General features: G+C 39.6%; 1 protein-coding gene across 1 annotated transcript in view; it reads left to right on the top strand.

Moving 5' to 3' along the window:
- MCF2L2 (MCF.2 cell line derived transforming sequence-like 2) overlaps positions 1 to 15,781 on the top strand; it is a 334,093-nt gene that overhangs the window by 114,877 nt on the left and 203,435 nt on the right. The window contains exon 7 of the mRNA XM_007936022.1: positions 2,996 to 3,145. Coding sequence (XP_007934213.1) covers positions 2,996 to 3,145 — 150 coding nt within the window. The remainder of the gene's footprint in view (positions 1 to 2,995; positions 3,146 to 15,781) is intronic.

The following is a 15,781-nucleotide window of genomic DNA, read 5'->3' as shown; positions in this document are numbered from 1 at the left end:
TGTTTCGTTCTGCTGTGCATGGGGTCGCTATGAGTCGGAAACGACTCGACGGCACTTAACAACAACAACAATTGTATTGATATGATGTACTACATTGATTGATTTTTGTGTGTGTGTTGTTAAATCATCTGTATATTGTTGGGGTAAATTCCATTTTGTTATGGTGTATAATCCTTTTTTGAATTGATGGATTCAGTCTTCTGGTATTTTGTTGAGTGTTTTTGTGTCTATATTCATAGAAGACAATTGGTCTGTAGTTTTTTGTTGTTGTTTTGTTTTCTAGTTTGTGTGTGCGTGTTGTATTTTTCTAGTTCTGGTATCAGTATTATACTGGCTTTTGGAAGAGTTTGTGGTATTGATTCTTTAAGTGTTTTTATAGAATTTACCAGTAAAGCCATCTGGGCCTGGGCTATTCTTTGTGGGTAGTTTATTATTATTATTAATTCAATCTCTTTATTTTTTATATATCTATTCAGATTTTCTGTTAATCCTTGAGTCACTTTTGGTAGTTTATATCTTTCTAGGAATATGTCCATTTCATTTGATTTATCTAATTTGTTGGCATAAATTTTATTCACAGTATTTGCTTATAATCCTTTTAATTTCTGTAAGGTTGAAGGTAATGTCCCCTTCTTCATTTCTGATTTTAGTAATTTGAGTCTTCTTTCTTCTTTTCTAAGTCATTCTGGGTAGAAATTTGTCAATTGTGTTGATATTTTCAAAGAACAAATTTTTGGTTTTATTGATTTTCTCTTCTCTGTTTCATGAATTTCTGATCTAATCCTTTTTTTTTTTTTTTCCTTCCTCCTGGTTACTATGGGCTTAGTGTGCTATTCTTACTCTACTTTCTTAAGATGTTGTCGTTGTTAGATGCCATCAAGTCGGCTCCACCACACTACTCTGCCACAGTATATTGTTTCCATGTTGGATAAAAGATAACATTTATTAACTAATATTGAAAATGTTGTATTCTATGAAAATGCCTTTCATTGCAAAATTTATCTGCAAAAGAAAAAAAATGTGCCTTTATTAATAACAGAAGTGTTCAACATGAGATCCACAGTGGAGTGTGGTTGTTGCTGTCAGGCGCCGTCAACTCAGTTACAATTCATAGCAACCCTATGTACAAAAGAACAAACAATTGCCTGGTCCTGTGCCATCCTCACAATCATTGCTATGTTTGAGCCCACTGTTGCACCCACTGTGTCAATCCAGTCTTCTACTTTTTTTACTGAGCCTCTACTTGAGCAAGCATGAAGTCCTTCTCTCCCTGCTGATAACATGTCCATAGTATATGAGACAAAGTCTCACTATGTTTGCTTCTAAGGAGCATTGTGGCTGTTCCAAGACAGATTTGTTCATTCTTCCAGAAATCCATGGCATGGTGAATATTCTTTGCCAACACCATGATGCAAATACATCAGTTCTTCTTTGGTCCTTGGTCTTCTTTATTAATTGTCTGGATTTTACATTCACATGAGGCGATTGAAAATTCCATGGGTTGGGTCAGGTGCGCCTTAGTTCTCAAAGTGACATCTTTGCTTTTTAAAACTTTAAGGAGAGGTTTTTTTTGCAGCAGATTAGCCCAACACAATACATCATTTGATTTCTTGACTGCAGCTTCCATGGGCATTGATTGTGGATCCAAGTAACATGAAATCATGATAAGCTCAATATTTTCTCTGTTTATAATGATGTTGCTTAGTGGTTCAGTTGTGATGATTTTTGTTTTCCTTATATTGAGGTGTAATCCATACTGAGGGGCATAGTCTTTGATTTCCATCAGTAAGTGCTCTTCACTTTCAGCAAGCAAGGTTGAGTCATCTGCATATCACAGGTTGTTAATGAGTCTGCCTCCAATTCTGATGCTGTGTTCTTCATATAGTCCAGCGTCTCGGATTATTTGCTCAGCATACAGATTGAATACACATGCTGAAGGGATACAATTTAGCACACACTTTTCCTGATTTGAAACCGTGCTGTATCCCCTCATTCTGTTCAAACGACTGCCTCTTGGTCTATGTACTAGTTCCACATGAGCACAATTGAGTGTTCTGGAATGCCCATTCTTTATAGTCCTATCTATATAATTTGTTATGATCCACACAGTTGAATGGCTTTGCATAGTCAATAAAACACAAGTAAACATTCTTGTGGTATTCTCTGCTTTCAGCCAAGATCCAGGAACAAAGGACAGGCAAATTTTTATAAAGGGGATGTGAAAAGTAAAGATCCCTGACTTCTCCCCACATCTTACAGAAATAACTCTCTGGAAGATCACTAACGACTTGTCACTACGTTCATCTTTTTCTTCAATTATTTCCTCTCAGCAGCACTTGACAAGGTTTTCAGAGGCTGTTGAGGTGTTGGAGGCAATATAAAGATAGAGGAGAAGAAAGTTTTTTAGATGGAAGTTTGGGTGGTCCTGCCCTTTTCAGCATTTCACCTCATGTACATCTTGAGTGATACTTAATGTTGGGTTTTCTGATACTACTGAACAGAGCCACAAATGTGAAGCAGCTGACCTTAATTGAGTCCTCCCTTCCTTCCTTTCTTGCAATTTGATCTTGAGAAATTCACTTAACCTGCTGGAGCTTCAGCTCCCTCACATATAAAATGGAGATAAAATATCTACCACATGGGATTATTGAAATAAGAGACAAATGTATAGCACTGAATACAGTGTGTGGCACATTGCAGGTACTCAGCAAATGGTAGCTCTAGTTTTTTGTTGTTAGTTGTTAGTTGCATCAAGTTGGCTCTAACCCATGGTAACCTTATGTATAATAGAATAAAACTTTGTCCAGTCCTCTGCCACCTTCATATTTGACTTAATTGTTGTGACTATTGTGTCAATTCATCTCAGTGAGGGTTTCCCTTGTTCCTAGGTCTGCTGCTCTTCTATTGAGATAGCTAGGTTTACTGCTCCTGTATTGAGAGAACATATTGTTCGATGCTAATTTCTTGACATTGTTGTGATTGTCTGACCTTCCAGGCCATCGAAAACTTTGCCTTGACAGTGAAGACCACTGCCCAGATGCTCCAGATGTTTGGGGCTTGTCTTGCTGAGCCAGAGCTGTCCAGAGGCATACAGTCCACTCGAGACCTTCTCATGGCCCACATGAGGCAGCGGGACAAACTGAAGGTGAGTGATCAGTGAGGCATTAGAGGTAAGCCCCTGTGCTGTCAGAATGGGTCAGCCTCCTGAAGAGAGTCAAAAGCCGACCTGAAAGTTAAGCCCTCTCCTTCCTTCTTCTCCAGTGAGTTGGCAGCCAGCAGAGATCACAACCTCTAGGATACATACCAAAAATGTCGAGCTGATTCAACTCATAGTGACCCCTCCTTGGGTTTCTGAGATGGTATCTCAATGGAAGTAGATTGCCCCATCTTCCTTCTGAGGAGTGGCTGGTGGGTTTGAACCGCCAGCCTTCTGGTTAGCAGTCAAATGCCTTAAGCAGTACACCACCAGAGCTTCTACCTCCAGGATAGGTGTAGGTGAAGAGAAAAATCTCTTGAGGCTGGGTGGTGAATATGAAAGGATTGCAAGTAAGACATCTGACAAGCAACCCAGCAAAGGGAAACTCAGTCCAGCTTTGTGTTTGACTGACGAGGTGTGTGAGCATCTTCTAGGACTGCACTCTTAGGATCCTGCTTAGGGATGGAGCAAGACATAATGGGCTGAATGAAAGTGCCCTGAGTGAGGGAGAGAAGAGAGTTGGCTTTTGAAGTACAAGCTTCCCAGCATCTGTTGTGAAATTTTTGGGCAGACTACTGAGCTCATTTATTGCTTCATTTTCTTCATGATGTGTCTTTTTTATTTGAGGACTAATATGAAAATAAGGATGATGGAAAGTGGTCTGACTTGGGATGATTTTAAGGTGAACCATCCATTAAATGATTCATAAAAGCACGTCAGAACCTGCTGAGAAAGGAGTTTGACAGGTTCTTTCAGGTCATGAAATAAAGGGAAGTCTTTCGGGGGTTTATTATTAAATGCATGTCAGCCCTTTCTGCCTCAAAAAGCACAGACAGACTGAATCCAGTATTTCACAGCAGACCAGTCTTCAATAGGGCAGCAAAGCGAGGATTGGAAGGTTGATGCGTCTTAGCATTGCATGTATCCTCACTGCATGGAGCTTGGGAGGAGATGGACTATTTTAGCTTTGACTCAAAATTTGCAAAAATGCTTTGCTAGGTGGTTGATTTGTTCATTTATTCAATATTTATCGGGTACTCATCACTGGGTATGTGCCAGGAAAATTTAAAAAGTGAGACCTCAAGGAACACAGAGTCTAGTTTAGGGAGGTCTCAGAGTACAGTGATTGAGGCAAATGAATTCTTTGCATCACTGAGCTCTGTTAAATTCTCCCTTTAAGGAGCTTGATACACAAAAGAATTTGAAATGTATTCCTAAGAGTACTCTGAGTAATCCAAAGATTGGTCTGAAACTTTGAAAGCCTGAATACATTTTAGAAAATTATTCTGTAAATGCTTCTGAGAAGCTTGACCATTTTCTTTTCAAAACATTTTTTTTTCTAAACAAAAAGGGTTCCATGCCAAGGTCCATGAGCATGACTGCTCTCTGCCTTGTTCCAGAAGGTTTTGGAGAAATTGCAGAGCAGAAGCACAAAGATAACAACATGGTCAGTCACAAAGGTCTCTGAGGAAAGAGTAAAGAAATTTGGATTTTGGAGTAAGACATTTATCTGGGGGTGAAAATCACCCAGTCAGGCTTTGCTGTACATGCAGTGAGGGTGCACAGAAAAAGAAGATTAATAAGTGTTCTACAATTTCTACATAGGCAAAGAGCTCTACAAGGGTGGAGGGGAGAGAAAGGTCCAGTCTCTAAGATTTTCTTGTGGAGGATGACCAACTGTTCTCAGAATCAAAACATGCAACTCTGGGCAAAAAACTAAGTATTTATTCAGATATGTAGTGGGATATTTCAGGAGGTAGCATATGATCAAGAACAAAGTGTGCTGAAGGAAGAAATACAAGTTGCGCTGAAGAAATTGGCAAAAAAAACTGGGCTCCAGGAATTGAGGGAATTAATACCCATTGAGATGTTTCAACACATGAATGCAGCACTGGAAGCAACTTGTTTATGCCAAGAGATTTGGAAAACAGTTCCCTGGCCAACTGATTGGAAGAGATCCATATTTGTGCCCATTCCAAAGAAAGGCAATCCAACAGAATGTAGAAATTATCAAATAATATCATTAATATAACATGCAAGTAAAATTTTGCTGAAGATAATTTTAAAATGGTTGCAGCAATGTATTAGCAGGGAACTTCCAGAAATGCAAGCTGGATTCAGAAGAGCATGTGAAAAGAGGAATATCACTGCTGATGTCAGCTGGTTCTTGACTGTAAGCAAAGAATACCAGAGAGATGTTTACTTGTATTTTGTTGACTGTGCAAAAGCATTTGACTGTGTGGATCTTAACAAATTATGGATAATGTTGCAAAGAATGAGAATTTCAAAACACATCATTGTGCTCATGAAAAGCTTATACATAGATCAAGAGGCTGTCATTTGAACAGAACAAAGGGATCTTGTGTGGCTTAAAATAAGGAAGGGTGTGCATCAGGGTTGTATCCTTTCACCATGCATATTCAATCTGTATGCTGAACAAATAATTTGAGAAGCTCTGGTAGCATAGTGGCTAAGGCACTTGGCTGCTAACCAGAAGGTTGGTGGTTCAAATCTACCAGCCACTCCTTGGAAGGAAGATGGGGCAATCTACTTCCGTAGTGATACTGCCTCGGAAACCCAAGGAGGGGTTGCTATGGGTCGAGTCCGACTCGATGACACATAACAACAACAAGTACATGAAGAAGAACATGGCATCAGTATTGGAGAAAGACTCATTAACAACCTGCGATATGCAGATGACACAACCTTGCTTGCTGAAAGTGAAAATGACTTGAAGTACTTACTCATGAAGATCAAAGACTACAGCCTTCATTATAGATTATACCTCAACATAAAGAAAACAAAAACCCTCACAACTGGACCAAAAAACAAGATCATGATAAATGGAGAAAAGATTGAAGTTGTCAGGGATTTCATTTCATTTGGATCCACAATCAATACCTATGGAAGAAGCCATCAAGAAATCACATGTCATATTACACTTAGCAGATGTACTACAAAAGATCTCTTTAAAGTGTTAAGGAGTAAAGAAGTCACTTTGAAGACTAAGGTGTGCCTAACCCAAGCCATGGTATTTTCCATTGCTTCGTATGAATGTGAAAGCTGGACAATGAATAAGAAAGGCCAAAGAAGAGTTGATGCTTTTGAATTGTAGTGTTGGTGAAGAATACTGAAAATACCATGGACTGCCAGGAGAACGAATAAATCTGTCCTGCAGGAAGTGCAGCCAGAATGCTCCTTGGAAGTGAGAATGGCCAGACTTCCTTTCACATACTTTGCTCATTTTGTAAGAAGGGCCCATTCTCCAGAGAAAGATATCATGCTTGGTAAAGTAGATGGTCAGCAAAAAAGGAGAAGACCATCAATGAGATGGATTGACACAGTGGGTGCAACAATGGTCTCAAGCATAGCAAGGATTGTGAGGCTGGCACAGGATTGGGCAGTGTTTAGTTCTGTTGTACACAGGGTCACTATGAGTTGGAGCCAACTCGATGGCACCTAACAACAACAACTTTATAGAACCACATAATTTGCAATATTGTCAGATATTTATAAGAAACATATTTATACTCTAATTATCTCAATTTGGTTAAATATTTATGTTTATATTTACCTTGTACTAAATGTAGTGGACACAGCCCCCAGAGCCAGGAAAGGGAGGGAGTGTTGGGGACCACGAAAGTGGCAGGGTCCAGGTAGGAATTAGGTAAGGGGAGGGCGGAGAGGTTTCCAACAGCCAAGGGAGGCAAACTTGTCTGTCAGTTTGTCATCCTGTGGGGCTTGCACATTACTGTGAGGATTGAGGCTGTGCCACTGGTGTTTCAAATGCCAGCAGGGTTGCACATGGTGCACAGGTTTCAATGCAGATTATAGACTGAGATAGACTAGGAAGAAGGAAGAGGCTATCCACTTCTCACAAAATTGGCCAGGAAAAACCTTATGAATAGCAGAGAAACACTGTCTGATACATTACTGGGCAACTTTATGAATAGCTTGGAAACCCTGTCAGACACAGTGAAGGAAGATGAGCCCCTTCGGTCGGAAGGCACTCAAAATAGGACTTGGAAAGAGCTGCCTCATCAGAGTAGAACCAACCTTAATGATATGGATAAACTAAATTTCTTGGGACCTCCATGTGCTGACATGACACAACTCAAATTGAGGAGAAACAGCTGCAAACATCCATTAATAATCAGAACATGAAATGTATGTACAAAGTATGAATCTAGGAAAATTGGAAGTTGTCAAAAGTGAAATGGAATGCATAAGTTTGATATCCTAGGCATTAGTGAGCTGAAATGGACTGGTTTTGGCCATTTTGAATCAGACAACCACATGATCTACTATGCCAGGAAGGACAATTAGAAGAGGAATGGCATGACATTCATCATCACAAAGGATGTTTCAAGATATCTCCTGAAGTACAATGCTGTCAGTGATAGGATAATATCCATATGCCTACAAGGAAGACCCATTAATACTACTATTATTCAAATTTATGCACCAACCACCAAAGCCCAAGATGAGGAGATTGAAGATTTTTATCAACTTCTGCAGTCTGAAATTGACCTAACATGCAATCAAGATGTATTAATTATCACTGGTGCTTGGAATGCAAACATTGGAAACAAAAAAGAATTACCGGTGGTTGGAAAATTTGGCCTTGGTGACAGAAATAATGCTGGAGATCGCATGATAGAATTTTGCGAGACGAATGACTTATTCATTGCAAGTACATTTTTTCAACAACACAAATGGAGGCTATACACAGGGATTTTGCCAGATGGTATACACAGGAGTCAGATTTACTATATCTATGGGAAGGGAGATGGAAAAGCTCAATATCTTCAGCCTAAACAAGGCCAGGAGCTGCTTGTGGAACAGACCATCAACTGCTCATATGCAAGTACAAGTTGAAGTTTGAAGACAATTAATAGAAGTCCACAAGAGCCAAAATATGACCTTGAATATATTCCTCCTGAATTTAGAGACCACATAAAGAATAAATTTGATGCATTGAACACCAATGACCAAAAACCAGAAGAATTGTGGAATGACACCAAGAACATCATCCATGAAGAAAGCAAGAGGTCATTAAAAAGATGAGAAAGAAAGAAAAGTCCAAAATGAATGTCAGAAGAGACTCTGAAACTTGCCCTTGAGCAAAGAGTAGCTAAAGCAAATGGAAGAAATGACAAGATAAAAGAGCAGAACAGAAAATTTCAAGGAGCAAATCTAGCAGACAAAGCCAATTACTATAATGAAATATGCAAAGATCTGGAGTTAGAAAACCAAAGTGGAAGAACATGCTTGACATTTGTCAAGCTGAAAGAACTGAGGAAAAAAAATAAGCCTCGTGTTGCAATATTGAAAGATTCTATGGGCAAGATATTGAATGATTCAGAAAGGATCAAAAGAAGATGGAAGGAATACACAGAGTCACTGTACCAAAAAGAACCGGTTGATCTTCATCCATTTCAGGAGGTGGCATATGTTCAAGAACCAATGGTACTGAGGGAAAAAGTCAAAGCTGCACTGAAGGAAGTGGTGAAAAACAAGGCTCCAGGAATTGACGGAATACCCATTGAGATGTTTCAACAAACGGATGCCCCACTGGAGGCACTGACTTGGCTGTGCCAAGAGATTTGGAAGACAGCTACCTGGCCAACTGACTGAAAGAGATCCATATTTATACCCATTCCAAAGAAAGGTGATCCACAGAATGTGGGAATTATCGAACAATATCATTAATATCTCATGCAAGTAAAATCCTGCTGAAGATAATTAAAAAATGATTGCAGCACAGTATATCGACAGAGAACCTCCAGAAATGCAAGTTGGATTCAGAAGAGGACATGGAACAAGGGATATCATTGCTGATGTCAGATGAATCTTGGCTGAAAGCAAATACCAGAAAGATGTTTACTTATGTAGAATGGGAATTCCAAAACATTTAATTGTATTTATGAGAGACCTGTACATAGACCAGGAGGCTGTTGTTTGAACAGAACAAGGGGACACTGCATGGTTGAAAATCAAAAGGGGAGTGTGTCAGGGTTGTATCCTTTCCCCATACTTATTCAATCTATATGCTGAACAAATAATCCGAGAATCTGGACTATCTGAAGAAGAACACGGCATCAGGATTGGAGGAAGACTCATTAACAACCTGCGATACAGTGATGACACAACCTTGCTTGCTGAAAGTGAAGATGACTTGAAGCACTTACTGATGAAGATTGAAGACTACAGTCTGCAGTATGGATTACATCTTAATGTAAAGAAAACAAAAATCCTCACAACTGGACTAAGACAGAATAGGAAGAATGGCCAAAAACTAACTAGTGGAAACCCTGTGAATCACAATAGTGTGATCCAATTATACGTTGTTTCTCAATGACTTGAGGGTGGACTCAACAGCCGCTAACCACCACCACCTTTTAACGAAATAATTATAAAAGTTACAGTGTATGATTTTTAGCTTTCTCCCACTCTAAGGAGTTTTTCCAAAGCAGTTAATACAGATTTATGAGATCTGACTTGACTTCTCAATTCCTTTTCTCTTGGAGATCTTTGACATCCTTTCTATTGCTGTTATTAGGTGCCGTCAGTTTGGTCTGACTCACAGCAGCTCTATGCACAACATAATGAAACACTGTCTGATCTTGTACCATCTTCACAATCTTTACTATATACTTGAGCCCATTGCTGTAGCCACTATGTCAGTTCATCTCATTAAGGGTTCCCCATCCCTTCTCTCACCCTACCTTATGTTAGAGTCATATAAACACCCAGTTGCATCTACAACCAATGAAAATGAGAGAGCTGTTGACTTTGAGAGCTTTAATGACCTCATTTGCTAATTTCCTTGGAGTTGTTACCACCAAAATTATTTTCCAAAAGAATCTCATTTCTTTTGGTCACTGTAGTCTCAAAACGTTAACAACAGAAAAATCCAATCAAACTTTTGAACATACTTCCCACTTTAAACAAGTCTCCTCTCTAAGACTATAAAGTCCTTCTCCTGAGATCGAGTCCCATATTGGATCTTAATTCATGTTTTATAGTAAAACAACAACAACAACAAAAAGCCTAGGTGGCACAAGTGGTTTGTAATTGGCTGTTAACCTGAAGGTTGATGGTTCAAACCCTCTAGCAACTCTGTAGAAGAAAAGGACTGATAAGCTACTTCCTTAAAGATTACAACCAAGAAAATCCTATGGAGAGTTCTTCTGTGTAACACGATGAGTCAGGGCCTGGCTGGATGGCGGCTAACAGCAATAATAGTCTAAGAGTGCTCCCAGTTTCAATATGTGTTATTTTTTGCCCAATCAAACTGTGGGCACTTGGACTTCGTGCTAATATTTGGAAACCGTAATTCTCTGTGATTTCTCTATATCACCAGAGTCCTGTACACACACCAGCTCTAGCCTTCTCTGGGAAAAACTAATGTCTTGATGAGCTGAGACCAGCAGACGTAACTGTGCACATCCATCCTCTCCTTGTGTGTCCTTTTTACTTGTGGATCAAGAATTAGAGAATATATACAGAGTACATAAACACAAGTGCCCTGAGCTCTTCTATGAACGGTATCCTTCTCCAAGGAGAGGCTCTTACTTCCTGAGGAAAGGCAGCTTCGACAGGCTGTGTGCTGCCTCTCACTTTACAAGAAGTACAGCAACACTCACCCCGCCACCACTGGGATCCTGTTTACACAGAAAGAGAGAACATTAGTAGAAGATAGCAAGAATTTATACAGACATTCCTGGAGGATCGTTCTCTGAGCTCCTCCCCCAGCCAGAGTGGCAGCAGTAATAAAAATTAAATACCTCAAATGATTAAGGATATTTTATTACCATGGAAACTGAAACTGCTTAAGATCTTTGGGGCATGAGACAACTGTACACACACATGGAAAAGAGTGAACTTGAGCCCTTCCCTCAAGACATAATAAAAATTAAATCAATGAAAGACCTAAATGTAAGAGCTAAAACTATAAAACTCTTAAGAAAACATAGGTGTAAATATTCCTAACTTTCAGTTGCAACACCAAGAGCACAAGCCAAAAAAGAAAATGTAGGTAAAGTGGAGATCATTAAAATCAAAATAGTTTATTCTTCAAAAGATACCATCAAGAAAGTAAAAAGACAACCCATGGAATAGGGGGACATATTGGCAAATCATATATCTCATAAGAGTCCAGAGTCCAGAATACATAAACAGTTTTTACAACTTAACCATAAAAAGACAAATAACAGAATTTAAAAATGAGTGAAGAACTAGAACAGACATTTCTCCAAAGAAGATACACAAATGACTGTTGAACACATAAAGAGATGCTCAACATCATTAAAAAAAAAAAAAAAAAAAACCTCCCGCCATTGACTCGATCCCGACTCATAGTGACCCCCTCCTTGGGTTTCCGAGGCAGTATCACTACAGAAGTAGATTGCCCCATCTTCCTTCCTTGTGGATCAAGGAGGAGTGGCTGGTGGGTTTGAACCGCCAGCCTTCTGGTTAGCAGTCAAATGCCTTAAGTACTATACAGTTATGTAATTTTCTTACCCTGTTTTTGATATCCCTGTAGACTTTTAAGGAGCTCTGGTGGCACAGCAGTTAAAACACTTGACTGATAACCCAAAGATAAGCAGTTTGGACCTACCAGCCATTCCATGGGAGAAACATGAGTCTGCTTCCATAAAGATTTACAGCCTTGGAAACCCTCTGAGGCTCTGTAGGGTCACTATGAGTCAGAATTGACTCAATGGCAGTGGGTGGGTAGACTTTTGTAGCAAAATGGCTCTTCTTGTGTTATTTTGTGCTGCTTGTATAGGCAGATCACAAAGACAAGCAGTCTTCCTCCTGTGTCCCAAAAGGGGCCATTCTCACCTCTTTGCAGGTCTTGTTTAGACCAACAATGCACGGAGCTTTGGCAGTCTGCTCTCAACTCTCTGCTTACTTTAGTCATTTGAACCACTGTACCATGTGTCCATTTAAATAGGGTAAAACTCACTTTAGAAAAAGAAAAGAAAAGAAATCTAACACAGTCATAGGTCTTTTTTTTCATCATGCAGGAGGTAGGGGAGAAAAATGTGTGTGGTTCTTCAGTTATGTGGCACAACAATCTTTACAAAACTAATGCTGTTTAGCAATTCAGAGATGGCAATTCCATCATTATTACTATGACAACAAATAACCAAGGAGGCAATCAACCAGAATTACAAGTTATTCCCATAGGATCTGACAGTAATTTTAAAGTTCGGAGTTTTATAAGACCTCTTTGTCCAAACTCTGCTTCCATAGAATACAACAAGTTAGTAATGGTCATAGATACACACACACACACACACACACACATTTCAGTTTTGCATAGAAAGATGCCATTGGCATTCTTATGAGTGTTTTCAGTGTAACACCTTACTAAATCAGTGTTTTGAACTAATTATACCACAGGAAGTTTCTCTCGATAACTAAAGAGATAAAGAGACTTTATCTCTTTCTGGGACTCCTTTTTTTTTTTGCTAAATTATGAAAATGAACATTTTAAAGACTGAATTCTAAAATTTATTAACATTATAAACAAAAACAGGACAGTAGAGCTCAGCTTCATTGACTGAAATAGCTAAGTAATGAAACTGAAATAAGGAATATAAAGCATTAGTCCTTCTTGGCTCTGATTCATCCTCTCATTTTACACACCCACCTCCACTCCTGGCCCATGACACAGCCTGGCACAGTGTCTAGCATGTACCAGTGCCAGTTGAGTTGATTCTGACTCATGGCAACCCCATGTAAAAGAGTACATTATACATGTTTGTGGAATGAATGAATCAATGTCTACATTCATGTTTACTCTTGTCATAGAAAAGAATTCCCCCAACAAAATTTAAATTCTTTTGAACCTGAAGAGTCCCCCGTTCTCTGCTAAGTGGGTCTTCTTCTGAACCAACAGCTTGCTTCTGTAATGATGCAAGCAGAGCTGGTATTCAATGGCTACACACTGGGATAGCTGAGCTATTTGTTAAAATAATTAAACATTTATGTTCATTGAGCACCTCCACTTTACCTCTCTGGCCCCTTTCCTTGAACCTAAAGTAGTCCTCATGATGTTAGCAGTTAAAGGATTACCACTTGGACTGCAGATGACCTTGGGATTCTGTTTCATATTGTGTCTGACATTTGTGCTAATTGGTCAGTACCTCCTCAATACAAAGGAGCTCTGGTGGCTTAGTGCCTAAGACATTTGACTGCTAACCAGAAGATTGGTGGTTCAAACCCCCCAGCCACGCCATGGAAGGAAGACTGGGCATTCTGCTTCCATAAAGATTTACCACCTCGGAAACCCAAAGGGGTTTCTATGAGTTGGAATTGATTCAATGGCAGTGAATTTTGTTTGGTTTTTTTGTTTGCTCTATACAGGTGTTAAATATTCTGAATGTTCACTACTATAGACAAGGGCAAACTCTATTTTGGTGCTGGGCAACTTACATTTACTTCTTCCAAGGACCATAGTTCCTCAGTCTTTCCCTGTTTTTGGCAATATTTTTAATCCTCCTGAAGTCTAGTCCCACAGTGATAACAAGGTCAAGATTTCTGCTTGTATTTTTTTTTTTTTTTTTAAGTGTGAAGGGAATTAGTATAGTATAATATCTATTGTTGTTATATGCCATCGAGTGAGACCCGACTCATAGTGACCTCTCCTTGGGTTTCTGAGGCAGTTTCACTACAGAAGTGGATTGCACAACCTTCCTTCCCAGGAGTGGCTGGTGGGTTTGAACCACCAGCCTTCTGGCTAGCAATCAAATGTTGTAGGCACTATGCTGCCAGTGGGTAGGAGGAGAGAAAAGGGAGTAAGAACACTTACTTATGGGTACTTTTTCCCATCGTACTTTCTTTATCATTATTTATCTGCAACCTGACTTCTTTAGACTTTTATTAATTCATCTAATCTACAAATATTTGATGAACATCGATAAGATAAGAAGAAATGAAAGCTGACATCTGAGAGTGGAAAAGAAAAGAGATGTCCAGGGAGTTCCGGTAAGATGGCGGACTGGGCAGAGAGAATGCACCGACCCTCTTCAACAAAGAAAAGGGAAACCAATTAACACAGACACAGAAGATAATCCTGGACCCCTGAGCCCTGAAGGGAAGGATATAGAAGTGGACTAAACCCCAACTAGCAGAAGAATTTGCATGAAAATACCAAAAAAGGAGACAGACGGAGCTGCGGTCTGGCAACAATTCTGAGCAATCCTGACGGCATAGACAGCTTGGAGATTCCCAAGTGGTGGTAGGACCTAAGAATTAACCTAAAACTCAGTGCTGCTAGCCATGGACTGCACGGGGACTGCTCTGGTGGCTGGGGAATAAACGGAGAAGGTGAAGAGAAAAGCGGGCTGAGCTGTGGACTTTTGGCGGTCCGGAGGGTGCTACCATTTTGAATGTTACAAGTGACTTGACTATTTTGGATATTTAAAGAGACAGTGCTCTCCACTCTCCGAGATTCCAGGGCCTTAAGAAGAGGTTCAGCTTTCCAGCAACCCCAAGGACACTCCAAACCTGCAAGACTAAAAAAGTGCGACATTCCTCTTGTTACTCTTATACCCCACACCCGCTTGGTGAACAGAAGTGTGGCCATCCCCCACTCCCACCCACCTTGTGGGCCCACAGGAACTCCATCACAGTCTGTGTGCTCAGACGGAGCCTGGGTGCCCCGCCCTATCCTCCATTGATTTTTTTTTTTCTTTTTTGTTTTCTTTTTTCAGGTGATTAGTTTGCTTTTATTTGTCTGTTTCATTATTAATGCTTTTCTCCCTTTTACTATTAATCATATTCTTCCCCTCCCAAGTCCTAGTTTTCAGCATTTTTTCTTTTCCCTGTTCCTAGTTGAATTTTTTTTTTTTTTTAATTTAATTTTTTTTCCTTTTTTCCCCTTTTTTCTCATGGTTAACCCCATTCCTTGTTTTTCTTTTTGCATTTTTCCCATTTTTTCCTTCATTATTTTCCTTCTCTACCTTTTTTCTTTTAGTGCCCTATCCCCAGATATTGCAGGTGTTTTTGTTTCTTCTTCTTCTTTTTCCCTTTTTTCTTTTTTTGGGTATTGTTCCTGTGTGAATACATGGTGTGTTTTTTGTCCATGTGCATTTAGTTTTTTTTTATGGTTACTCAATTGTAATTTGTGCCTAACTGAGTGGGAGACAACAACAGTCCCCATAAGACACAACTACACCCACACCTCCTGCAACTTCACTTATTGAGTGAGAGCCACTACCTCCTTCTCCACCAACGGGCCAATGATAAAAAACCACCAAGAAGAGCCTGAATCACCCTTGGCTGCTCTTCACAAACAGTTAACAGAGATTTATATACAACAACGCCACGATGCCTCGGAGACAACAGACCATCACTGTCCACACAAAGAAGCAGGATAAAGTGGTAGAACAAGGGAGCAGGGTATAGACTCAGAACATATCCCTGATGAAGAAACAGCATTGGAACTCTCTGATAAGGAATTCAAAAGAATTATATTTAGGTGTCTTCAAAGGATTGAGAGACAGACCAAAGAAAACACAGAAAAAACCTTACAAGAATTTTGGAAGAAAATACAAGAACAAAATGATA

The sequence above is a fragment of the Orycteropus afer genome, unplaced genomic scaffold, assembly GCF_000298275.1.
Source record: "Orycteropus afer afer isolate SDZICR_OR568_19922 unplaced genomic scaffold, OryAfe1.0 scaffold00032, whole genome shotgun sequence".
Taxonomy (NCBI): Eukaryota; Metazoa; Chordata; class Mammalia; order Tubulidentata; family Orycteropodidae; genus Orycteropus; species Orycteropus afer.
This window is presented reverse-complemented; position numbering and strand designations above follow the sequence as displayed.